At 42.7% G+C, this 27,362-nt stretch overlaps 1 protein-coding gene across 6 annotated transcripts; it reads right to left on the bottom strand.

Moving 5' to 3' along the window:
* On the bottom strand, positions 1-27,037 carry LOC148329742 (uncharacterized). Of its 6 annotated transcripts, none has more exons than XM_088305646.1 (16): positions 26,769-27,037; positions 13,746-13,796; positions 11,116-11,219; positions 10,330-10,459; positions 10,200-10,249; positions 8,539-8,644; positions 7,687-7,821; positions 7,510-7,615; positions 7,383-7,441; positions 6,256-6,381; positions 6,069-6,160; positions 5,874-5,987; positions 5,581-5,777; positions 5,047-5,176; positions 1,705-1,898; positions 1-1,481 (listed from the first exon to the last, which is right to left on the bottom strand). In XM_088305646.1, the coding sequence occupies exons 1-16, from the start codon at positions 26,821-26,823 to the stop codon at positions 1,247-1,249; spliced, it is 1,884 nt and encodes a 627-aa protein (XP_088161772.1). In that variant the 5' UTR covers positions 26,824-27,037; the 3' UTR covers positions 1-1,246. The 6 variants fall into 6 exon arrangements, with proteins under 6 accessions (XP_088161772.1, XP_088161773.1, XP_088161775.1 ...); XM_088305647.1 differs by lacking the exon at positions 13,746-13,796 and adding an exon at positions 19,815-20,020 and having other exon boundaries at positions 26,769-26,795; XM_088305649.1 differs by lacking the exon at positions 26,769-27,037 and adding an exon at positions 14,650-15,454.
* Positions 27,038-27,362: the final 325 nt, after the last annotated feature.

Below are 27,362 nucleotides of genomic sequence, written 5' to 3'. Positions count from 1 at the left end.
TACTGTTCAAAACACAAACATTTATTGAACACGGCAGAAGTTGCGAGACGTTTTGCTGACATTTAACATCCAACTACATTTTTTTTTACAAGTCTTTCTACACATTTCATTTAACTGTGGCCTTTAAGACAAAGCATTTCAGTTATGTGGCGTTTCCGTCTGAACACTAGAGGGCACTATGTAACAAGTGTACATAGATAAGAGACAAAGAAGAAAAAATCAAGCGGCTCAGAAAAACATGGCGTAAACAAGTAGGAATGGGTGTCAAGTTACGTCTGTGTTTTACAAACTACAAAGTAAAGTGAAGTGAGCAAAAAGACATTCAGACACTGTAAGACTGCTTCTTGAGAATAGCAAAAGTTAACAAATGCAACATTTTCAGGACAACTGAAGTGATGTGTCATGAAAGCATCGCAATCATGATCGGAGCTATGCTGACTCAACTGGAGCCGAGCGGCATAACGCAGATCGCGGATGCTAGCCGCGACGCAACGCCATAAGCTAGGAGAGGACGTGCAGGGGCAACCCTCCCTAGCAGAAGCTCATCAAGGCGTACGGAAAATGAAGTGGTTACGACGCCCGCCACTCACTACCATCGCCGGCAAAAAGGTTCAGCGAACGACAAGGCTGCTACGCCGGAGGAAGGCTAACCTCGGCCAAGCCTAAAGGTGGGTAGGACAGACGCAAGCGAACGTCACACTACGGTCTATGTTGCACGCAAAAAAAAAAGAACACCACTTCAACGAATAACTTACGAGGCATGCAAGCCAACACGAATCGCTTCTGAAAGGCTGTCTTCCGGGTGTCACGGGCTCTTACACATGCCCTGGGTCATCTCGGGGTCACGAATGACGCGTGTTGCTATACATTCTCCAACATTACTTACCTTTAAACTTGTTGTTGTTTACCTTCAAGTACCTCAAAGGTGTAGATGTCAGGCTGCTGCAATTGAATTTTACAAGGCCCGAGCAGCTGTACAAAATTGGCACCAGTATCGGTGACGATGAACACCACCAATAGAGTTGGTACACCAAATCTAAAGTATGTTTTGTTTACATAGTAGTCAGACAGCTTTTATAGTAAAAAAACATATATATATATCACTGTAACATTTTCACAAGACCTTGAGATTGTAACTACAATCATCAATTAATATTATAAGAAATGTTCCATTCCACCATTTTCATCAATTTTCAATTTCTTAATCTGGCTATTTGTTTGTGTTCATCCATGAACACTATTGTCATCAGATGGCCATTAGCCTGCGCAGTGATGGCGTTTCCATGGCGATCACGTCTCTCTGTGCTTGCGGGGGATTAGGGTTAACCATGTGCTGCAGGATAAGAGGGGGTTGATGTGAGGTGAAGGTCGCCGGGAGCTGGCGAAGCACAATCATCTGAGCGCTGGTTAGCTGCAAAAGAAGGTCATTCAGTTCTTCTTCGGTCCAGTTGACCACTGGTGAGCCATTCACCTCCACAAGTCTGCAGAGGACATTTCACACAGAGGTAGTGTCAGTTTCAAATTATTTGGTGCGTGATTCGCCCGAGAAAACTTTGCTACGACGCCACTGGAGCAAAACAAACAAACAAAATAAAAATCTTCATGAAAGTGGATTGAAATTGAAATCTAATTTGACTTCTCTCGTTGTTGATGAGAACCTTTCTAGCAAGCTGTGACCATTTTGTTGGCGTGTCTGAATGATACCTGTCACCCGCACGTAGTTGCGAGTTGTCCACCTTGACAACCACTAAGCCTCTGCCTTCTGCGTAACGACATGTGAAGCCGTAGCAGCCATCCGGTCCGCAACGCTCCTGGAAGACCAGGAGCATGGCGGGAGACTGCGGTGACACCAGCTGGCTCAGGTTACCAATGCTCAGATTCTTTCTCTGGGCTTTCTCCTGAATGCAGAAAAGGCCGGCACTTTAAATTGTAAACATTAACATATGAGCAGAATTGCAATGACACTACAATAACAATAAAATATAAGTGATTAAAAAAATAATAATTAAAATAACCACTCATACGCAACAATGCCAACAAAAACAATAATAATGAACCTAAAGTATAAATGTCTTTAGCATGACAATAGCACGCATATGGTCATGCTTCCAGACATAACTCACAAACAAACACTGCACATACTTGAAATCACATCATCACATGTAAACATCGTTACAAAGTTGTGATTTATAGCTCTCATCTATGTAATTTCCGTGAGTAGGCAACTCTATTTTCTAAGAGGCAGACTATTACAGATAGCGCTGTGGCGAGGTCCCCGGAAGATAAGCGTGAGTGTGCGTCAAAGCTTGCAGACCGCCAAGACGTGATGATTAGCGTTTGAGGACATCACGCCACAAGTAGCTTGCGGGGATCAGAAATAACTTGTGAGCCTGACCGCCGAATTCCTCGGCTCGCTTATCCTGCTTCTTGGCGTCCTTCCCCCGCCCTTTCTCTGTTAGGCGTGTGAATGTTTTACAGCAATTGATGTCGCTTCGCCGAGGTCACGGGTCAAAACAAAAGCTTCTCTCGCCTCAGACAAGAGAGACAGACAGGATATCGCCACAGAAATGCAAGTGAAGCTCCTTAAAAAGTACACGCTAATGCGCATCATTTTTCGATGTTGGACCGAGGCCGAAAGTTGGAGGGATTTTTAACACGTTTATCCGCATGATTTGATCAAGCTCGAACACACAGAGAGTGCGGCCACAGGCCACAGGCCACAAAGACTCAAGACAAAATTCGAGATAAATCGCCAAAGAGAAATGGTTGGCTAAATGCAACCTTTTAAAAGTCACTTTATTAGCAAAATTGACTTTTATAAACTATGCCACTTGTTAAAAAAAAAAAAGCGCAATGTGATTCCTTCCATGCCATGCCAGTCTTTGTCATGACACATTCTTAGAGTCACATAATTCATCTTGTCTTCTTTATGTTAATTAGTTGATTTAAAAAAAAATAAATGTTTTTTTCATTTCTTCCAACAAAGGGAGATTCTTTTTTTCACCTCGACTAGTTTCAAGTGCCATCTTCTTCTGGAGCTTTAAAAAAAGTCCTCTCGATGATTCAATCACATCCAGGTGGCATCATTTCTGGGTATGGAGAGTTCTTAAAGCTCCCGAAGAAGACGTCAAAACCAGTCGAGGTAAAGAAAGAACCTCCGTTTGGGTGAAGTAATGAAAAAATCAACTAAATTACACTTTCATGTATGGCCGAGCCTATTTACATGTTGGTCATAGAAATATATTTTGTAATTGTAAATCATGTTTGATGGAGTGTATTACACATAAACTTGGAAGCTCGCACCCTTTTCCAAATGTGACAGCAACTTTCTGGCCAAAGAAATGCGCAATAATTGTTTCACTTCCCAACAAATTGAGGTGGAAGAAAATTTTTAGAACGTTTTGTTAGACTTTTGCGGCAACAACATTTTCAGGTATTTGACTTCTGAGGTTCCACTGCAGTATAATTTGACTGTCATTGTGTAAATCCAAACCGCAGGTTCGTCTCTAACAACAAGTCCACGGGCAAGTGGAGACAAGCGTAGATGTTATTCTTTCAATTTCCTCTCTTCAAAAGACTGTCTGAAATTTTTGTCCAAGCTAAGAAGCTTATTTAAAGTCATTTCCGCTATTTGTTGTGTTCCCCCTCCGCCCTTCGCACTTTTCCCTCTGTTTCTCTTTCCCTCCCCTCTCGGCCGCTTTCTTGATGCTCGCCAGTTGGACGAGATCCTTGGAGATTAGACAGCCAATGATGAAATATTTCCTTATTGTCTGCAATGCGGGGTGGGCAGCCTCCGAGACCAAATACAGGGCGGTCTGCTCCTTATTAGAGCCGTGGCTCCATCAGTTCCCAGGCTGCTCCTCAGTCCTGACCTGTGTGTTAACTCTGATTAGGTCATATGATAAACATTAACGCCGCTGCTTTTCCCACAAGCTCGCCACCTCAAAAAAGCGCGGCCCCGGGGGCAGCAACGTGACACGGGGCACCATTCAAAGCCGAAGCCGCGTGTGTCCTTTCATGGCACCTCGTTAGGCCTCCTCCAGCGGGATAAAAGGCCCGCATTAAAAAAGAAGTGAGCTCCTCCGGGGATAGATGGAGATAGTTTTACACATCCTGGCCCATTTCTCCGTTGCGCTCTCCCAGTGCCTTTTGTCGCGCGCATTCCATTGTTGGTATGGTCACAGGCTCTCGGGTGTCAGTGGCAGCGCTAAAACAACATTTTCTCCCACCAAATGCATGACCATCCACAAGTTTCTGGCTTGCGTGCGACCGCCCGTACCCGTAACAGAACAACCTGCACATCTTCAAGCAACTGCAGAGTGAAGTTAATGCGACATTGTTGCCCCGCAGGAGAACGGACGTGATCACGTCAAAGATGGTGGCCAGAAAAGGGTCGCTGACCTTGACACCAGAAAATTCTAATTATACTTTCCATGTGGCAGACTTATTGTTACTTCAAGGACCGTCACCAAACTAGAATGGCCATCGACTCGTGGATGGCTGTGAACCCAAAAAAATGAAGCGCCGATTTGTGTTGGTTGGTGAGCACTTCACTTCCTGTTACATGGAAAATGACATGAGAAGCTTTGAATTCAAAAACAGGCTTGTCATTATAGACTTTGGATGCTTTTAAGGGCTCAATTGATGTCCTAGAGACTAAAACTTCACATTCAATGTGCGTTGGAAGCTCGACGAAGTGAATGGTGGACCGAAATGTCCCGTTTCCATTTCCAGACTCAAAAAGGCAAAAATATAAAAATACATTCCAATTTATGTTATCCAAACGTGCATGTAATTCCGCTGAGTAACTCAAACTAAATTACAATTAAAATCTTGCTCTTTTGATTTTCATGCTTGCTGGCAGTAAAAATGTGCTGTGAGTTGATTTTGCATATCAATTTTGAGCAATCCAAATATTATTCCCACACTGAAGAATTTTCCCACATACCAACCGACTCTTTCTCAAGCTGTCTCCTAAACTTGTTTCAATGTCAACATTATGTCAGTCTAAACTAGAGCCAAACGTTCAACATTTAAGTCAAGTACCTTAATATAACGGTCGTGCAGAACATTTTGGACATGTGCCGCCTGTCGGTTGAGATGCACCATGGAGATTTCGTCCTTAAACACCTGGCAGTTGAGCTTCATTTTCTCCAAAAGACGAACATCCATCTGTCTGGGTGGGAAGACAAAGCCGAAAGTCTATTTTACCTTCAACAAATGCGGGAGGCGTATTCTGGCCTAAACGTAATGTCAAGATAATAATGTTAAATTTTGATGACACTATCACAGAGGAAGTCATTTAAAAATATCTTTATTGTTGGTTGTGTAGTAGGCAGTCAGACGCGACTGCACTGCATCATTCTAATAAACGTTTGTAGTATCCTGTGACCTCACGAGTTTCACGTCACGGGTAAAATATAGAAACTATAAGAATGCACATACTTGATTTATGCCTCTTAGTCGAGGCAGAAATCTTTGACAGTGCTCACGTATTGTGGCTTGTACCTAATCAAGTGGACACTTTGTGTGTATCGATTTTAAACGCGTTATGTTTTAAAGTAAAGAAGACATTTTTACTTCTTCCTGTGAGCAGCAGAGTCGTTGATGTGATCTCGGAGGTTCTGAAGACTTTGCTTCTTGTCGCTCATTCTGACTTGGAGCAATTCCAATTTCTGCTCCAGCTCAGCCAAGCCCAGCATTTCCAAATTTCCATCTGCGTCCGAATTCTTGAGCTCGGAGCAAAATGCTACCAGGTCTAAGTGGAGCTCCTGCACCTTCAGGCCCACAAAGGTCAATCAGTTTGCACGGTACATTTCAAGGAGGATCGTTGAATTGGAACACACAGGTATATTTTAGAAAATGGCCCCAACCTGGAGAATGACGTTTTGAAGTGACTCCACTTGCAGGTTCAGCTCCTTGATTCGTTCCTCCTTTTGTATTCCAGTGGAGCTGTTGGCTTCTGGCCTGTTTTGGGTGGCACTATTCTACAGGGCAAAGCCCTTCCTGATTTAATCTTGACATAATACAATTGATGCTGGGAGAAAAAGGTGGGAAAAAAAGTTTACCCTTTTGGACAAATGCAACTCCAGCTGCCTGTCAGACTGGGATGTCAGCAAACTCCCAATCTGCTGATCCTGGGAGAGCTCAGCCGTGGATTCTGGAAATAAAAGCAGATGTGTGCTCATGATGTCTTCATGCTGTTGTGATGAAACTCAAATGTGTTGTGAGCTCTCTCTTTTTTTTTTGGGGTACCTTTCTGCTCTTTCAGTGAGAAAAGGCTTCGGTCATCTGTCATCGCCAACATTTTGAGACACGACTCGGTTATTTTGCCCACTGTTGTTTCTTTAGGTGTTCTGAGGTGAACTATTCTCTCTGACGCTACAACACAACAAGTTTATTTTAGCACGACAACTTTGTCTTTGGTGGTGGTCACCTCCAGCGACAGCCAACCAACTGTCATTTTCATTAACACCTATGGATGATTTCAAATAACTTACGTGCACATTTTAGAATGTGGAAGAATACCAGAGTACTTTGTGAAACCCACACAAGCCCAAGAGCAGCATGCAAACTCCACACACACAGGAAGGCCGGAGCCGAGATTTGAACCCCTAACCTCAATGAGTGAAGCGGATGTGCTAACCACGAAACCGCCATGATGCCTCCTATAATTATAATTGATGGAAATAATATTGTCCTCCCCAATCATACAACCACAATGAATACAATGCCATTTTTCTTGTCAGCTCTCTACAAATTGCATTTCTGTATGATATATGTAACGCAATCCCACCCTAAAATAGTTAATGTACACTCTGAGAAATGGGTGCTACTTTAAGCATCAATTTAATTAAAAAATAAAGTTTAGGACCAGTAAATGGTTCAATTCATTAAAATGTAATGCCCAATAATCATTAGCTGTCAAATAAAAAGAAGACATACAACGTGACGCGTTACCACAAAGTGTAGCGTTGATGTTCTTCTTCTTTTCTTCTTTACCATATCTGTTCTGCTGAGCAAATTTCCTTGAACTCATTATACTCGCTGAGCTCCTCCATATAAAGTCAGCTCAACTCCACTTTAAAAGAACAACCACGGCTGTAACAAAGTGCTGAGCAGAAGTTTGAACGTAAAATATAAAATACAGTAGATAACACTAATCTTAATCTTTTTTTTTTTTAATTAAATTGGCTGGCAACCAGTTCAGGGTGTCCTGATTGGCTAAGACATTTCTCGTGGGCGGTGTCAAAATGATCAGTTTATGTATGTCCTCTGTGTAAAAAGATGCACAGGTTAGAATGGGAGGCATATATATATATATATAGTCTGCAATTTCTCAGTTTGATCAAGCAGCACTTGCAACCTCATCCATTCCTCACCATTAATGGTGACCTCGATCAACTGCGAATTCCTCTGTGCCGTGTAGTTTTGGTTGTGTCTGGAATTGGGAAAGAAAAACGTTTGACAGCGGATGTGCGCATCGCGTTTCATGAGGGAAGACTGTACCTGATCTTAAGGGAGCGTCGGTTCATGCTCAAACTGTTCACGTGTGGTGAGGACTTGGATTTGATCATTGGCATGAATGTTTCCACCTGATTATAGCCGAAGGATCCTAGCAGAAAGTAAACAGTCAATACACGTCAAAGGTGTTGAAATATTTGTCATGGTGCATTGGAAGCGTACCAGAAGGACTTGTTGGGTGCAGCTCATTATAAATGGCAGAAAGGAGCTGCTCTTTGTCTTTTAGAGTATTGATGTGAAGAGTGTCCAGGACGTTGACGTCTATTGATGCGATGTCTGCGCCACATAAATTTGCCTCTGCGAGAAAAACATTTGATACCATTCACGCTCAAATAATCTTTCCCTATTGACTTTTATGCAAATGTCATTAATCACTTCAAGCCTCCCTTAAAGCATTTTGTAATGTGTTGTTTAATTAGGAAAGTAACACTTTATAATATTGTACTGTATGAAAACATGCAGTGATAGATAATTGGCTGTAAAGAATTACGCAGTTTGTGCGTGAGGATTAATTCATTCAACTGTGTTGCTCCGTTCTTAACATACAGACCTACAAATATACCCGGAGACGGTCACAACTCAGCTCAGTAACCTGCAGTTGTAAAAGTGTTGTTTTAATGTCTGTCTATATGTGTTGCTTCAATTACCTGTTGTTTAAAGAGTTAAAAGACCATAACATCAATGCTATCAGTTGGCATGTCTACGGCATTTTGTGTTGTTTATTAGCATTAAGATAAGCAGTAAAAAGAAAAGGAAAGTCGAGTTGTTATGCGGGAATTCAAGTTTTGGTTGCATGCTATAAATATTGCCATGCATTTAATAGACCAGGACTTTTTTTGCGGAAGAATGTTTTACACTTGTCGTATTCTGATAATAGAAATGTAGATTGAAATCGGAATACATGAATTGTTCTACATGTTTGGTCTCATTTGGAATCATTAAAATGGCTGGCTTTGTTTTGCAGCCACAGGCTTGGGAGTGGCGGCAGACCGCCAACACATGCATGCGTCTTACCTTGGATGAAAGGGAGACATTTTTGCAATCCGATGCTCGTGAACCACTGGCACATCTCATTTGTGTTTCGCTCCCTGAGAGATTTGGCCTCCTGCCTGTTCACAGTCTGGAGAGCGAAGAGGAAAGCGTTCATACCTGCGACTCATGACTAATGTGCTTTCCGATCTGTGGATCATGTCCAACGCGGTTAAAATGATTGCATAGTTATCATTCCACTCAATGGCTCTTTTCCCTTGTGAATTCATGAGATTAACTGTTGTTGTTTGATGCGTGCAGATGTCTCTCTCATCATTACACTGCAAAAGTATCAGAACCGTTTGCTGTGGACTGAAAATAGTTTCACATCAAAAGATGAATGATGAAATAACAGATCAACAGTTCAGGCTATTTCCATCTTAAGTATGAGAACAAATCGACTTAGAGACAAAAGCTAATACGTCTTTATACAATATGTCCAGGAGTTCCGCAATATGGTTTTAATTCTTCAAAATATCATAGACTTAAATAGAATTTTAAAAAATCTGAAAGTTTGTTTCACATTTTGTGTCACTCAAATGGCCTTTGTGCAACTGCCCAACTTGGTAAGACAGAGAGACAGAATACAGTATGCTGTACATCAGGAGTCTCAAACCAAAGGCCCGGGGGTCATTTATGGCCCACAGGATGATCATTTGTGGCCCCCTGCTTGACGTTAAAGTTTAACGTTACCGAGTCCCAGTCACATCATTTTTAAACCAAATTCCACTTGGCCTTCCACTTCTACTACGCATCTTCTTATTTAGCCTGTTTGTGTTCATGATGGCGTCTGCGACAACTTCACTTCGGGCCCTTTGGACTTGATGTCAGTTAGTTATTTGGGAGCCGCATTTACAACGCTCACATTGTTTTCATCATCAACCGCTGTTGTTTTTCCATTGTATACCAGATTGACATCTGTTACTTAGTACGCCACTGGTTCTTTTCACGACATTCCAAATGTTGCTGAAATTGCTCTGATTGATTTTTCCATCGTCTCTCTGCTTGACGATTGTTAAGATTTTCACCAATAAACAGCGCAGTGGTTTGTTGTTTACATCTTTCACGGGTAGAACTTGAGTCTCAAACTGAGCGCGATAGTGTTTGAATAATTATTGTAATAGAACACACCTGGGCCACAAGTGAAGTTGTGTTTTTGATGTTAAGAAGTGTAATAATATTCATAAATAATGACAGACTCTTCCTTCGAATATTTACACGCTTGCCGAGATATCAAGTTCAAGAACACCAACTACTTAGTAACCAAAATGAAGCCACCCCTTACACACCTAGCCAACTCAACAACCAACGCCTGGACCGCCTACCTACTCGACTTCCCCACTTATATTGACTTTTATTCATCTAGTCTGCCATCAATCCATCCATCCTAAATCACATGCAAGCGGTGATCATGACTTTCGATGAGAATTTTGAGCAAACACACATCTTGGTAAAGATGCAGACAATCTTACTCTGCAAATCCTACCTAGACATTAAGACTAAAATGCTGAGACCGTTTTCTGAGCCATTGCTTTGTCAGCTTTAGAGATCCAGGAAATCTGAACAGAACATAATGTGTAATTGCAGTCGATCTGGGTCGTGTGTTGATGTCACCCTGACGGCTCTGCATTGATGGTACGCAGTACCTTCTCGGTGAAGTTTCCATTCTGGTCCTTACTTTTTGGAACACATGATGCTGAAAGAACACAGAGTTTCATGGTTCAATACAGTGTCATACGAATTCATTTGTGTAGAATAAAACCCGCAAAGACACACCAATGGTTGTACGTCGTTGCCGTGGCGACCTCTTCCCTTGCTCTTGCTGGTCTGAGGTCTGGGTTGGTGTGTGAAAAGAGGCACTCCCACTTTGTGGGTCCCCTAAACTGCAGGAGCGAGTGATTGGCTTCTGCAACATGAGCAGTACAGAACAAAAATCCCGTGTGGTCAATTAAGCACTAACGGTTGGTCAGACTAGTCGACTTGTTGACCCCACAATGACATCATTGCAAATCAGGGAGTGCAATGCATTTCGAATGTTACCTTTGTTTTGTAATTGATTTGAATTGTCTTCTCGTGGATTTGGAATACCAAAGAGGAAAGTGAGTGGGGAGTTAATAAATTACAGACAAAGCGGTGTTTTATTGTATTGTATTATTTTTGTAAAGAGTGCAACAATTCGGGACCCGTTGCTGTTGGGATCCCAAAACGAGGGCGACTTTCCTTGCTCGACCAAGTTGTGCAAATGTTACCTGGCTGTTCCAATGGCAAGTACAACGCGGACTCCCCGCAGACTAGTCGACATCCACTCGACTTGCATCGCATTAGTGTTGGATTCTAAACATCTGAAGTCATGCGCCCCCCATTAATCAACGCTAATACATTTAACATCAGGACAGCAATGCACAATAGGAGCCTTAGTCACATCATGAAAACGTTTCCGAGGAATGTGTAAAGACTCTGTGGATACCTTTAAATACATTAGCGTTACGTGCATGTGTATGCGTGTGCGCGTGTGCGCATGTGACATCATGGGCAAAGAGATGCACCGCCTGGCCTTCGTACCCTTTGGTGAGTAAATGCGTCCATTGTGGGAGCCTTAAGAGGAGGCAGGTCAATAGCAGTCGTCAGCATGTCTGAGCGGCTCACATCACTGCTGCTCAAATCATCTAAGTAGCAAAAAGTACAACATTTTCATGAATCAATGCATCCTGATTTGTGTATCATCAGTTCTTAAATGTCGTTTTGTTTTGTCACATCAGTTGTTTGTCGCAAATGTCGCCGATAGAAACGGCTTGATGGGCTTGCTTGGCAACAAATCAGAAAATAACATCGAGTTGATGACGTACTTTTTTGACGACTCGAATTCCTTCCCCGAGAAATGTACATTCCTTCATTTTCCAAATATCACATGGTCAGCGAGCAAGTTCCATATTTGTCTGCTATCATAACAACCAAGACTGGGACATTTGACCCAAGCAAACACAGTCATGACAGCAAAATCTCAAAAGTCCAATGAGGTTGTACAGTGCGGAGCGTGACCTCAAATTTTCAGGCAAATCAACCCTTGTAAGGGCTTTGTGACTTTTTCCTCCAAACATATTCCAAAAGCTGAAAAATTCTCACGCTTAATGTCACAATACGTGTCGTCATGACTTTTCCTGAAAGTTATGCCTCTCATGTTGCGCCATACTTCAGTTCTCGGATCTCTGTCATCGCATGACATCACGCTGGCAGTGCTGCCAACTTCTGCTTATGTTAAACTAATATTCAGACGCAACTGGCAAGATAGTGTGGAGTGGGATTTTTAATACATGCATCCAGAAGAACATTGATGAGGTCAGAGTTCATTGAGGGTGTTCTGGCGCACCATCTCTGTTGTAGTTCATTTGACGTCATGTGATGGGTTTGGAATGCTTTTTTTTTTTGCACACTAAACTTTTGCGAGCATACATTTGTGGACGTGCAAGAATCGAAATTTGCCTTCAACAAAAGAGCATACAATTTTTTTTTTATCATTCTGTCAACGGTTGCCTTTTGAATGAGCGCAGCCTAATTTATAGAACACGTGTTTTCCATTTTGAAAGGTTAGTTTGACGTAGGTAGGAATGCAGATGCAGTTAGCATCAGATAAGACAGTTAATGGGTTTATGTGTGTCAGCGAAGGAATCTGGTCTGGGTTCAGCAAGGAGAAACAGGAGGAAGACGAGGAGGAGGAGGGCGGGCGAGTTAGCTGGCACTCTCTTCTTCATCACCTGGCAGGCCTGTGAGTCCGCAAGCAGGGTCAAGATGTCAAAGTTCCCACCAAGAAAACAACATGCCTTCTCTCCTCTTGAGCAGACTGGATGAAAATCCTTTGAAACCACCTTTCCAGTCTTGTGCTATGACTTCTTTTCACCGAGGATTGCCGGATGATCTCAAAGAACTCATGGAGGGTAGCTATACGCCCACAGCCCTGCCACAGTTGTGCACACACTTCACACGGTCTCAATCGTGTGGCCAACTAAAACAAGAGGACAGAACATTTTGGGCCGGCTCAGCGACAGAGCCCGTTGTTGCCTTATAGGGTGAAATTAGTCGCAAAGGAGAGATGGACGTTGATTCCCAGCCTGAGCAGGCTTCGTCGGGACATGTAAAAGCTTGAATGAACCCTCACTCCTAAAACTGGTTAACATTGTGTCCTTGCTTGCCAAAACCCACAGGCGGATTGAGCAATCAGCTGTGTGAGCCGTCAGCCGTACAGAGACGCTCAACATTTATTGTATTGTGCCAGTCCGCTCATTCCCTGAGAAGCTAATGTTCAATTCTATTTCATGTCGACAGTTAAGGAAATGCAAAGGCTTCATGCAAATAATTTGAGCATCCACCTTCTGACAAACGAGTTCATGTTGATGAAAACACACTCTACCTGGCAACAGTATATTGACGGGAAAATCTTGAAAAAAAATATACGGCTCACCCTAAAATGGATGTGCAATCTTCATTTTTAATTTGATTGCCTTTGCTTATTTGTATTTGTTTATGTTCATGTAAGTGCTCAAAATCTGCAAATGATGGAAAAATCATTTTGGGTCGCTACTTTCATGTGGATGCACACCAAATTTAAATTTGTTTTGTTCTGTGGAAATTCATTCCTTATTGAGCACAGAAATATACTCAAAAGGTGTAACGCAGCTCTGAAACCTCCATGGTGGCATTTTTTTACATGGTTGTGTGATTGACGTGTAATTGATGTTTTACATTTTATTGCAGTGCCATGCAATACAATAAATTCACTTAGATCCTAATTATGGAGACTCAACGTCGGTGGATGTATGCGATGGCTCTCTTTCGGTCTTATTGCCCTCGGCAATAAAAGAAAGCGCTCATTGAGTGACAACCGGGGGAGGAGAGCACGCTGAGTCACAGGAACTCAAAACCTGGGAACCATCGATCCAGCCAAGCACTGGAACTTTGCGCACAATCGCTAAACTGGGATTGAAACAAAGGGGAACTTCTGCAACTCCCAAAGGAGGTGTTGCCGGCACTGTAGCGATGTCTCATAATGACGGCAATTTCATCTGAATGGGGAACGCGGCTCAACAGCTGGATGATGTCGACCATCATCTGGTGCCGTTTACCTCGCCTCCCTCGCTCCAAATGGAAACAGACCTTTTCAATTTCAATACAAATACTGTCGGAATAAAAAAACTCACCCAAGTTGAGCTCCGTGAAAGGTAAAAGTTTTATTCCGCTATTGAAGTTGCCTGAAACACAAAAAGATTTGGGGGCCATTTAAGCTTGCGACTATTTCTCGATGATTTTATGATTGTTTTCGAGACCATCGTTCAGTCGAGTCTCTAATGGTTGTAACTTCAGCTTTCCGCCATCTGCCGCATGACATCTGCTCTGCTTGTAGTTCAGCACGCTGAACAAATAAGCGATGAGTCTGCTGCTTTTGTCATATTTAGGTTTTTTTTTCAGTCAACATTTGTGCTGATGACTTATTTGTTAGTAGTCCAGACGCCCTCTGCAGACTTAGTAACTTGAATTTGAAAGGGCATACTCCAAATGCCACTCCTCTATCACAGTCAAATTTATTTGATGCATGATTCACTCTGCACCAAACGTTTAATAGATTCTTCCTTTGGTTTACCACGTTGCAAAGTTTTGCCGAAGTCGTTGTTTTGGAATGTAGCACACCAACAACCGAACCTCCGCGGTGGAGGTGCAATTAGATATTTTAGTGTGTGGTTGGAGAAAGACCTCCCACTGTTGTGCAAGTCTGCTTGAGTGAAGAAAAACAAAAAACATTGCTGCACTTTTATCAAAGAGAATAAATTGTAAATGTCGAGCGCTATTTTTGATATATTATCGGCCATGAAAATCCGAGTAATAAACCACTTTTTCTGACTTGCATATAAATAGTTGCGATCGCTTATCGAGGGGACCTTCTGCCATGGTTTTGATCTCCGCATAAGATTGTTTCGATTTCTGTGACGTGTTGTGTTTTGCCCAAAATTCGCTGCTCGTGCTGCCTCATTATAAGAAATGCATTGAGCTTGCATCGTATTTGCTCTACTCTTGAATAAGTAGAGTTGTGAACAGAGTTCAACTCACGTTTCTGCGGTCGCACGGGTAGGGGATCCACCTGATACGCACGAAACAACACGGCCTTTGTTTTTCGTTCGTCCCCATCTTTGTCTTTTAGCGCCTCGCTCTCGTCTGCCGACTGATCGCGTTTGTCCTCCTCACAATCTGCAACAATCACCTCACTCTCCGTCATTGTCAAGCCGAGCGTTGCCTCATTCTCCTCATCGTCTCCGGGAGCAAAGCAACCATCACTCTCTGCCGCGTAAAGCGCGCTCTCTTCTGAATTTGTATCAAAGAACTGATCATCATCAATAACATCCGATGGAGTGGGTGGAATCAAATTGATCTCGCAGTGCACCGAGAGGCTGTCGTTGCCACTTCCAAACAGAAGGTGGTCCTCCTCTTCTTCTTCTTCTTCATTTTCATTCTCTTGCCAGCTGTCAGGAGCGTTAACGCGTCGAGCTCGAGGCCGGAGGGGCAGAGAAGACAGATGCTGCAGTCGTTTCTTCTTTCGAGCTCTCTGGCGGGCTGACACCGAGCTGGCCGAGCGGCCCATGTTGTTTGTCGGGGTCACGGGCTCTTCCTCAAACGGACCAAAACTGGTATTAACGATCCCCAGATCCTCCACTGTGATGTGGATCGTCTCCTTATCAGCGGATCCTCTTTGATCCGCATGAAGAGGGTCTCCATTTATCATCTCCTGTTCCTGCGACCGATCTCCGTCTTCACCTCGCAAGCATGAACAACAGAAGAGTCTTTGGGAAAGATGCTGAGTTCTCCGAGGGAACCAACGAGTCGGCCGTTTCTTGGAATTCGCGACTGGACTTTCCATGACAATGAGCCACCGAATGCTACTGTGGTTGCTTACCAACTCAACAGAACCCTGAGAAAATTCACAACCTCGCGCATCGGGACAAAATTCAGTTTGGGGGAGATGAAGCATCTGCAACACAAACACTCATTTGCAAAACGCGTTGCTTAGGGAAGGACAGAAACATTTCATACACTGCTGGCCAGGTGAGCACTTGAAATGAATGGGGGGGTCTAATCAGTGTCCTTTGATATGTTAAGCATCATCATTGTGTGGACATCTCTTTCAAAGAGCTGCAAAAATATCATATTACAAATTACTTTCATTTTCAAAATGTGCTGCAGTTCAATTCTGGTGAGCAATTTAAATACACACACACGCTCACATATATATATATAAGTGTGCACTGTATATGTGTGTAGGCTTATATAGCTAAATAGTAGTAGTTTTGGTTGTGTCTGGAATTGGGGTAAGGAAAACAAAACATAGAACTAGTTTGACAACGGATGTGCGCATCGCGTTTCATGAGGGAAGACTGTTCCTGATCTTAAGGGAGGGTCGGTTCATGCTCAAACTGTTCACGTGTGGTGAGGACTTGGATTTGATCATTGGCATGAATGTTTCCACCTGATTATAGCCGAAGGATCCTAGCAGAAAGTAAACAGTCAATACACGTCAAAGGTGTTGAAATATTTGTCATGGTGCATTGGAAGCGTACCAGAAGGACTTGTTGGGAAAGAAAGGAGCTGCTCTTTGTCTTTTAGAGTATTGATGTGTCCAGGATGTTGACGTCTTCTGATATTCTACTTATGCTTTTTCTTATTATTATTATTACAAGGGAGCATTCCGTTTCCCTGTGGGTAATCCATTGAGGAAAAGGTGAAAATATGGGCCGACGGATGCTTGTCTTTGGAACCCCCATGTCTCCAGACGGCACAAGCCCAGTCCTGTTGTCGGGCTGCATGATAAGCCATCCAGCAACAGCGCAAACCCATTTTACCACATCACCCTCATTGGAGGCGTCTCGGAAAAGATGATATCTGGCTTTTGCTTTTTTTTTTGTTTTGTTTTCTCACGCCCATACGGCAGCAGTAAAGGGATTGAAATATAGGACTCTTATGTTGTATCCACCTCGTAGCTGCTATTTACTTTTTTTAATGAGAATATGCCACTGTTCGTTTGTTGAAATATTATATAATGAGCCCTAAAGTTTTTTTTTTTTTTTGTATTATTGAGTTGCAAAATGACATTCCAACAAGCATACTTATTCCTTTGAGGATTTTTACATTGAATATATTGTGCTGTGATTGTCTCTACTTTGGAAAACTCTGCAATAGGTTTGAAGTACATTTACAGAAACAAATGTTTTTCCTGAATTACATTTGCATTTGCACCAAAATCAAAACTGGTCACAAATGTGCCTTTAAAAATTCAATACGACTGTATTCAGTTTTGATTGGCAACAACAGCAATTATTATTCTGGCTATGTGTTTTCCATAATACAATAAGATAAGTATTGACTACATTTTGAATTAAATATGAGCTAGGAAAGTAGTTTCTTTTCAATTGCAGCACATGTAGGTACTTTGAGGCAGATACCAGCATTAGTCCAGAGACTGGGTGGCTTTCCTTCCCATAACATCTCAGATGCTGATGGGAAACTATGTGGGTGCAGTGCACCTCACATTTGAATTTACCACAACAAAGCAACGTAGCTGAACACGGCAGATGCAAGACATTTATTCAGAAATGAGGCAATTAGAAATAAATTGGACCGTCTATGAAGGAATCTAAATTGAAGTTCTTAGCAATACTCAATTCCGCATGCCCAACAGAGGAGGGCAGTAGAGAGCAGGCTGACAACACTGGCAGGACATAAACATGAAGCAGAGCCCAGCACTTCTTCAAACCACCTCCTCTGGTATTCACAAGTCTGGATAGAGTTAAAGCACACAAGTGCTTTTCATTCACAGCCCTTTAAAGCTCGCTTTTAGGATATCTTGATCCACTATTTGAAAATATATCAAGTTTTGTCCTAATCCTTTTTACGTGTTGTTTTTATATATCCGAGCAGTAAGGAAAGTAAAGATGTAAGCTTTATGTCCCCATCCTCATTTTATATCTCATGTTTGAAATCAGCGACCAAATTGACAAATTTGTGAAAACGCAGATCCTTATGACAAATGCTGGGAGACAGACGCAGCAGACAAAGATGAATGCAACACAGCTGCAATCGCCTGGAGCCACTTCTCGGAGACATGAATGAGACAGACGCAGAAAGCCATTAGTCTCGACTCCCACAGTGACGATGTAAATTTCAAACAATCCCAATCACATGTGTTTAACTCGACCTCAGCGGATTTGTTTGATTTTTCTCGTCAGATTCCGTTTTTGTGGATGTCATGATTATTGCTTAGCTGCTTTAAATGCTCGCATGTACAGTAAATCCTGAGTTGTCCGAGTCTTCTTTGACTGGCTTTGGATGGCCCCCGAAAAACATGAAGCCAACATCAACACTGTGGCTCTTTGCTCTCAACATGGAGAACGCCCTCCACCTCTCACTACAATAAGTTGCAACAGTGGGAAACATGTTCCGCACTTCCTGTCACAGTCTATTTCCCGCCACCATCGAAATCCGTAAATTTGCACAGTTACCATGACTTTGCGTCGGACATTGCAAATTTTGATTTCAGTCTCTTCCATTCATAACACCTTCGTGTCCTGTGAGCCCAAATTCCGGATTTCCAGCAAGTGTGCCAGATATTTGCCGCTTCCTTTGTGGCAGACATTTAATAGCATGAGAAAAGGAGTTTGGCGGAGGGAAGAAGAGGGCAGTGACCTTGAGAACTCTCGGTTTGAACTTTCCCCTCGATTCCCCCACCAGTCCTCGGCTCGCTAATCAATTACTGTTGGCAGTCAGGAGACCACCAATGATTAGCGGGAGCGAGGCAGACGCGGTTTGGGGGGGATGAAGTGTGAGGGAGGGAGGGGGGGGGGACACAAGAGGGTTTGGGGAGAGGCTTGACAAGAAGTCTCTCAAAGTGCTTTGATCTAAACGAGCATGGGAAAAGTGAAATGTTGAAATGAGCCTTGAACACTTGTATTTATCAGTGACAATAAAAAGAACACATCAAACTGGGATGTGTACGCACATCAGCAGATGCAAAAATATTGTTTACTGACAGGAGACCGACCAATTACGAAATCATTTTGGGGCTTTTCCGTCTGTGAGACTGCGAGCCGTTCTCACGGTCAGTGCGGCGACAAAGCTCCACAAAATCACTTGTTTTAGATTGTCTGATTGTCTCGCTTGGATCTAAGTGATTGATGTTTAATTGGATGAGAGGAACTCTTACGCCACACCCACAGACAACTATTTTTCTATCATCTTCTACCTTTTTTTTTTTTTTTTTTCCATCTCCCTTATTTTGCAGCCTCTCGCCATTAACTTTCTAAGTTTATCTCCTTTATAGAGCGAGGTCACAAATGTCATCATTTCGCCGCTCTTGTTTCATGGCCAGAGGCAAAACAGTGCAAATGGTTTATGTTTGAGTGGCTGAGCAAGACTTACACAGACGGACAGATTAAATAAATAAAGATAAAAGGGGGTCGAAAGAATGAAAAGACAAGGGATGTGATCCAAAATGGGGAGGAACTTGCTTGGACTGTCTCCACCCAAAGTCGACGGCAAGAGGCAGCTCAAAACCTGCGATTACGATATGCGACTACCCCCCCCCAGGCGCTCCGCGGCTCATTTTTCTCTCAATGATATTATGAGCGCCACGAAACACTCGTGTCTCCACCTTTCCCATGGGAACACCATTTTGTTTCTTTGCCAAACACTCTGATAAAGTTATCTCACTTTGCTCATGTTCCCCTTTCCGGATATGTGCTGTTGAGACGCGCCGTGCCAAGATAATGTGAAATCAAATGATGATTTATCGGTCAATTCTGAACCAACCCCGATTTATCGTTGGCCGCGCATCACCCGAGCAACGTTTCCTGGGCTCGAACTCCAGCACGTTTGGGATTTAGTGCGCGGTGTTGTTTCTTGGGCTCAGGTTTGTATTTGGTCACGGGTTGTTTTTCACAGGCCGGTCCCTCGCAACGCCTCATCGGGCAGGCATCTCAAAGCTGCTGTCACGAGAGTTTAGAACGGGCGAGATCAGAGACAAAAGCTTCCAAATGGCATCTTGTCCGTTTGAGGTCTCTGAAGAGATGCGTGTGCTTTCAAAGAAATCACTGCAAATTAATTTTAACACGCGATGAAAAGACAGATTAGTGCCGAGACGCTGGCACAAAGGGTGTTAAATTCAATGAGCAGCACGCTTGACAACAGGCCAGACCTGGGACACATTAGCCTCAGCTGCCAACACTGACCTATTTTCACCAAAGATGAGGAAGGATTTTTCGCATCCTCTATTGTATACCCGGCACACCACTGGCGGCTCATCTCCATTCCCCGATTTGCGCCATCATGCCCTTTGATGCCTCTCGTGAGATTTTAATGAAGTGTGTCAGATGATTAGATGGTCCGTATTGATCTGGGCTGCAGATGTTTCACCAGCCGAGCAGGGCGAATGGCTCTATAAAGAATACAAACACGGGCGTTAACTATTGTGGTCGAGACTTCGGTGACAGACCGTCTCTGTCTTCAAGCGAGAAAGAAAAGTGATTTCAGCTTCAATTGTCGTCTTTTGGAGAGGAAATAGTGAGCAGATGGCAACGGTGGTCACGGGCCTCAAGACGATCAGTTCTGTTCACCGACGTCTTTTCTTTGGGACAAATTTATGAGTTTTCATTGAAGTGTTAACACGGCACAATCGTGAGATTTTCAACAACGGCTAAAAATATCCAACCATCTTGATAAGGTACAAGCCAATTATTTTCTCAATCAATGTGTCGAAATAAATAGTCCTTACTCTCTGCATATATTGTATTACAATTATCAACAATTCTGCAACTCTAAACATGCCATACTCTCAACATGGCGAACAATGTTGCTAACAAAATGTTGAAAGCGACACAAGTAATTTATTTTAATTTATTTCTCATCATTTTGAAGTGAGCCAAATCAAAAATATGTACGCAAACTGCCTCTTATATCAAATGATTTGTTCATTTGTTGCTTTTTGTATAAACATGCCCTTTCAAATGTTATATTTATGTAATGGCCCATCCAAAATATTGATTATGTCATAAATCATGTTCTGACATATTTTAATATTGCTCAAGATTGTAACAACTTGTACCGTCGTGTGTCATACGATTGGCGTAAAATACTTGTTAAGAGCTTGTCCCGCTGCTGCTACATTTGGGATCAAAGTAAAAACAAAAAAAAAATCCTTCAAATGATTGCCATTTGTTATGCATTTAGGGACAAATCACTTTGTAATTCAATTTGCAGTTTAATATCATTTATCATTCGGGAATGGTGGAGGACGCATGCAAACATTTCATTCAAAACACATCAAAGTATTCCATAAAATGTCATGCTGTGTCTCTCAATTCTCACAATCAGAATCAGAAAGTCCTTTATTGTCATTGCACTCCGTGTGCAACGAGATTCAAGATGTCTTACAAAAAAGATCAGATGATAGCTGCCTGTAACAATTTTGTCAACGTGACAATGATTATTATGGCGTGAGATCATTTACAAAAGTGAACTGCAACATAATGTGTTTTATTTATTTCATTTGATATTTATTTTCTATTTAATGATGTAATCTTTAATAAATTCAATTGATATATTTAATTAAATTATTGTTATATTGCACTGGAGAGAGGAGTTCTCCAATCTCTGGTCCTCGAGGGTCCCCCATCCAGCATGTCTTAGATGTCTCCCTCCTCCAAAACATGCTGGAGTGAGGCCCAGACGACCAAACTTGGACACCCCTGATTTTGGCCTTCTGTATTTTAACGTTGGTCATGAAGGGGGTACTTGGAGAGAAAAGTGCCTTTTTAGATGGTCCTTGGTGCAAAAATTTGAGAACCAACCCCCGCAGCAAATGGTTCTGCATCTGAATGGCGAAACGTCGACGCGTTGGAGGGTTGGAGTGGCAGTCAAGGTGAAAATCATATTCTGTAATTGCAGTTATTGGCCGTCACTGACCAAATTTGATGGCACCTAAAATGTAAAAGACAATGTTATTTTTGTTTGAAGCAAGGAATTTTCTTTGGGAGCAGAACGATGACATCTGGCACGGTTCATTCGCATTCCAGTCAGGAAAGACTCGTTCGTGTTAGTGTTGGACCAATAATCTTGGGCACAAATAAATCATTTGGGTGTCATTTTGGCCTTCTAATTTACATCATTTGTGGTATAGTCGTTTAAGCGGCATGCTTGTTGAGTGACACCACATACAAATGATGTTATTTGTCATCTGTGGATGGAATACGTTTGCACTTTTCCTCCATTTTGAGTCCTTGCCGATCCTTTAGCCCTCTATTAGTACGCACACGCACATTATATATATTAGGGCTATAATTGTTTAATTGCAAAAAAAATTCTAAATTAATTGTGATTAATCACATTTTTCAACTACTATTTATTTATTTTTGTGAAGCTTTTAACTGGTATTTACTTGGAATTAAAGAATTAAGGACTCCAGCACGCCCTGCCACGCTTGTGAGGAGAAGCGGCTCAGATAATGGATGGATGGAATTTGAAACAAAAATTTCTTCATCACATCTTTGTTGTTTTTTTCTGTTTTGAGAAGTTGAGAGCATAAACCTTGCAAATGTATTTGTAAATGAAACATGGGATGAAGCGCTTACGATCACGCTTAGCTTTACCAAAACAACATCACATTAGACAAACCAATCAGATACGCTTTTATAAAGTGTGAGGTTATACCGAGTGCAACGTCTCATGTCGAACACATTTAACGACTTTTTCCAACATCGGATTTGTTGCTATTTCAAAGTCCTTTTTGCATAGGAATGATCAAAGGTAATCCATCTTTTCCAGAATTCATTTTTGGCCATCTTGACCTTGAACAACGTTGAAGTAAGAATTGTATCGATAAAAGTGAAAAGAGTTCTCCTTGATGTTGTTGAAGCTGAAATTGTGCTGGGCGGCCATGACGTCTGTGCCACTTTTATCAATTTGACATACTTTTCGCTTCTAGGGTCATCTTTACCATATTTGCTCTGTGGTGGTGCCTTACAGAAAAAAAAAAAACACACACACACAAATGCCAAAGAAACGCTAAATGGGATTTCCTGGCAAGCGACCTTTTTGTTTGTTTTTTTTGATTTACAATTTGGTTGAAGTCCAAATTTTACGATATTGTTTTATCTATTTCCACTTTACTTCAACACTTTCTGCTATGGTTCCTTTTTTTTTCTCTTCCAAAGCCAAGGAAATGTTATAAATGAACAGACAACATTTGTAATTCATTATAAAATTTCACAGGTCCAAAAAAATCTTCGCACAAAAGAATTGTTCTGATTCCTTTCCCCGGTCACAAAACTTGGTTGCTCAGCCACTTGTTGCTAGGCAGAATTAAATACAAAACAAAACAAATATCACTTTGTCTGTTCCACACAGGCCGTCTCATACGCTGTCAAAAAACAAACAAAAACGTGTTCCCAAATGCCGCTGATCCGGAGCACTCCAACTTGAGCTGCGAGTAAAATAAGCGAACACGGCCATGTTGTTAGCGTGAGTGGGATTTGTCCACCCTAACCCTTATTAACACAATCACGTCACATCTCCTCTTTGGCTCATCCCAAGCTTGAATGGAATGCGTCGCAATCTGACGGCAGACAGGAAGTCCTTATTGTGCTAGTGCAGAGATCCCGGAGCCAGACAGCATACAGGAGCGATGTCACCCCTGGCCGGCCGACAAATATCTTTGTGCTTGCTCACCGCGTAACAAAGAAGCAAATAAACACCGTTACCCTCATCGCTCTTTAACTGTCATTTCAATTAGGCAGTGTCGTGATGGAAATCCGTGGCTTGTGTTTTTCCCAGCCACGCTGTTACCTCTGACCCCCGCGGCTCGTGCCTGAGGTGATTTTCTTTAGTAGTCCATGGGGTCGTTATTTGGCCCCACAGCCATCGGTAGCGCGCTTAAATCTGCAGAGTCAACACTCTGCCTTCCTGCCTGTTCGCTGTATGAACACAGCCAAGCGCCACAGCCCTTCCACTCCCGCTCCCCAAACATCCTCCCTAAGGCCAGATAACATCTCTGGCCCGTACATTCACCGAGCAACCCAAAGGCCGCGCTGTGAACCTGGGGAGGCATTCTCATTTCCAAATCATTTTGAAGCCGCTGAAGTTAATTGCCATTGACGGCTAAAGACATCAAAGATCCTTTTTTTTTTGGCTGGTAGTGAATGAGTTAAAGTTGGGAACCTGTCCAAGATTTTTTTGCAATGCAACGACTTCAGCAGGTTGCATGAAGTTGATGACAAGCTTCAATTTCTGTTGAAACATCAGTGCTACATGTTTTTTAGCGAGAGAGGTCAAAAAATAGACCTGAAGTCATTTTAGTCTTCACTGCGTGCACATCTGCTGATATCAACAAGTAGCGCTCCATGTCTTGACTTTTTCCCCGGATTTTCCCCTTCTTGCAAATAGAACTAAGGGGAAGAGTGTTGACCAAATGGTTCAATTTCCAAGAAACCAAACGTTTGGCATTGAAACGCGGCATGTTTTGTTACTGTAAATCTTGTTGTTGTTTAATTAGCATCCTCAAAGTCTCGTCGTCCATTGTGGTTTTGCTCTGAGATGAGTTCCTGCTTGCATTTTTCTCAACATATTCCATCAATTTGCTGACAGAGTGGGGACAAATGGTAATTACAAGGGGACATAAATCTGCGCAAGAATAAAAATGGGATGTTGTTATAATTCATGAAAAAAAAAGAAGGCTCATAAAAGGAGTTTCTTTTGAACAAATCCACCATCTTATTTCCACGACCTAACAAAGCAAGAATTGCATTTTCTTTGCCAATAGTTTATTACTTTGACCAGAACATTGGTATATATGCATGCCTAAAATTCTGACACTACCACAATATCGCCTTGGTTGCGAGTACCAAGTGACTATTTGCGCTCTGTAAAACTGGGCACGCAGATTGCCATTTTCAAAATGTTCTTTTTAAATCCAGCTAAATTGTCTGCAATGGAAAGTCAAAAGCTAACAAATGAAATGCTTAAATTGCTCACATATTTGCTAAACCATTTTAGCGTTGTTGCTGTTCGACATCCTGTCGCTTTCTGTCGAGAAAACCGTTGCCGAGTGTTGCAACCAAACAAGAAGATTCAGAACTTTCCATGGTCTGTGGAATTGCAACGCTGACGCGAAAACAAACTTTTGTCTGGATCTTGGGGGGGAAAGTGCAAAATCATTGAGGCAAGTAAGCCACCCTTCATAAAAGTTTTTCATAACTTTCATTCACTTTGTGAAGGCAAATTGAGGGCAAGTATTCGTTTTCGACAATGCTAAGCAAATGTCGCCATGCGTAACAAACAGAATCACGCATCGCTCACTAAGTTTGCAGAGTCCCGTAATGCAAAAAAAAAAAAAAAACATCTTGGAGGGCTCAAATCTGGCTATCACCATGGCGACTAGTCGCTCAGGCAGGAGGAGAGGGCGGGGCAAAGTGAGGTGGTGGTAGGAAAATGTGGCCCTTGCATCTTTTTTTAAAAATATGAACGACGACGACTGCTTTTACTGCTACGGCTACATGTTTTATTTTTTCCTTCATCTTTTGGAATTCACCGCTCCACAAAAAATCGTGTTGCAGTAGCCACCCCTCCTCAATCTCAACCCCTTTGGCTACCTGGACTTAATCTCCTCGAAGATCTTAGCTCCACAAAACCCGGTCAATTTTGAGTAAGCCGATGCCTTGTTAGTGGTGGTCTCCAAAGACCAGCGAGGACAATAGATCAAATACCAAGGACGATGCTTTGAACCATTGTCTTTCCTCTCTTCCCGTCTCTTCCTACTGCCCGGTGCCAGTGACCCACCTCACCTCCTCCTCTTCTCCTCCCCTCCTGGTTCCAATGTTTGCCTTCGCCCGGAGTGAAAGTGACACTTTCTCAAAGAGCCTCCGACCTAGATAACGTCGACTTAAATAAAGATATAACAGCCATTCGGGAGCCGTAATCTGATAAAAGGCTGGAATTCCCCTACATGAGTGGCGCTCTGCTGGCGGATCATGTTTACTCTAGAAGAAGAAATTATTGCGTTCTTTGCAAAATAGATCACGTCAGTCGCTCTCACTCTTTGGACACAACTCTCTCGTAGTACGTTTGTCTTCTTCCCTTGCCTTTCCTGACCCATTAAAAGCAGCGGCCCTGAAACATGAGTCATGCACAGGGAGCTCAAACAGAAGTGCACTCAGGAGAAAAATTTGGCAAATGAACTAAATGATGGCTGAAGAAGACATCAATTTCAATTCCAGAATCCGAAACCTTCGCAGACGACCGTCAAGAGGTGGCCACTCGTAAAACTGGAGGCTACTTGAGACGCTGATCGCGGAGGCCTGCCTGCTTCAATGTCACATTTTCACATCGGGGGAAAAAAAAAGCACCCGTTTAATCCGGAAGAATTTGAACCTTTGATATCAATCTCTGTCTGCGTGATAAAGACGCTGATGACAGACGAGTTGATCACTCGGCGAGGGTGGAGCGCGTGCATATTTGTCTGCAGTTCTACACTAAATGTTGCCGTCTCCACCCAAACGCTAACCACTGGACATTCTCTCTGCCTGAGCTGTCTGCAGACATATTGCACACGGCCCGCGTTCCCTGATTCCATCAAGCAATTCCGTAAGACGGAACCACAAGGCGGCTTTCTAACGAGAAAACAACATGTATGTGTTCGACAAGAGTGAGCAGGAGAAATTCTTCCAACCTCACTCCGCCGATCGCTGGCTCCATTATTTTGTCCATCTGGCGCAGGCAGCCTGGCAAACATATCCTCGTGTGCGTAATGGATCATAAAGGTTCGCTGGGAGCCCGGTTGATTTAGCAATGTAACCCAAATCCATTAGTGCTGCTTTTCTGCGTAAGCTAGCATGGCCATGCAAGACTTCACGCGCCAAAACGCTCTCCCAGCGATGCGAAATACAGACTCCGTTCTCAGGTCTGACCAAAACCTCTTATCGCATAATCACTGGCAAATTATAGGCATGATCAGGACCATCATCTTCATTTGCCGCATGTTAAACGGGTGGCGCAATTCTACAAACCATTGCGTCTACAAAAACAGTCCACATTAAAACCCCACCTCGCGTGCTCTTTTTCTAAATTGCCACTACTCAATGCGGAGGTTGTTTTAAAACTAAAAAATAGCATTTAAGAAAAAAAAGGGATCTTACCTGAAGACGAGCAGCAGTCGTTATTGTGAGCACGACATTTTGGGTTTGCGAGCATTCTGTTGAGTTGAAGATGAGTGACACACCGCACGGGCACAAAAGCTGGCTGGCTGACAGGGAAAGGATTAAACGGAATTAACCGTGTCCAGATGCACGTTCACTCAAACACATCAACACGCTGCAACAGCGTGATCCAAAACTCTTTGTTGTCATCCCTGCGCGCCACCTTGTTGCATCGGGTCAAGTCTTTTAGATGTCCACCAAAATGGGTTCTGGAGCTTTGGGACTGTGGCGGCGTGAGTGGTCTTGTACAAGTGCGGCGTTGTTTTTAGATTTGTTGTTAAAAGCTGATTATAGCAAAGCCAGATGGACACACGCGTGCACACACGCACACACACACACGCACGCACACACACATCTGTATGCTTGGAGAACAAAGAGACAAATTGGGTCAGCGTTTACTTATGTCAGATTTAATTTTGTGAAGAAAACGTAATCAATGTATTAACTTATTTCCTCTTGATGGCAACTAAGGGCCACTGAGAACTTATTTTGTGTATATGATGAAGTTAGTCTTTATGACAAGAGCACAGTCGT

Source organism: Idiotropiscis lumnitzeri, chromosome 9, assembly GCF_059441095.1.
Source record: "Idiotropiscis lumnitzeri isolate Australia: NSW breed Sydney's pygmy pipehorse chromosome 9, RoL_Ilum_1.0, whole genome shotgun sequence".
Lineage (NCBI taxonomy): Eukaryota > Metazoa > Chordata > Actinopteri > Syngnathiformes > Syngnathidae > Idiotropiscis > Idiotropiscis lumnitzeri.
The sequence above is the reverse complement of the archived record's forward strand: the minus strand, read 5'-3'. Positions and strand labels throughout refer to the sequence as shown.

Excerpts from the sequence above, each read along its gene's own strand:
- LOC148329742 (XM_088305649.1), bottom strand. The coding sequence starts at position 15,454 with ATGGAAAGTCCAGTCGCGAATTCCAAGAAACGGCCGACTCGTTGGTTC. Across the intron at positions 6,382-7,382 it reads GATCGAGGTCACCATTAATG|CGTCAGAGAGAATAGTTCAC; the intron begins GTGAGGAATGGA and ends GTTGTGTTGTAG. Across the intron at positions 5,177-5,580 it reads TCTGCTGCTCACAGGAAGAA|ACAGATGGATGTTCGTCTTT; the intron begins GTAAAAATGTCT and ends CTTCCCACCCAG.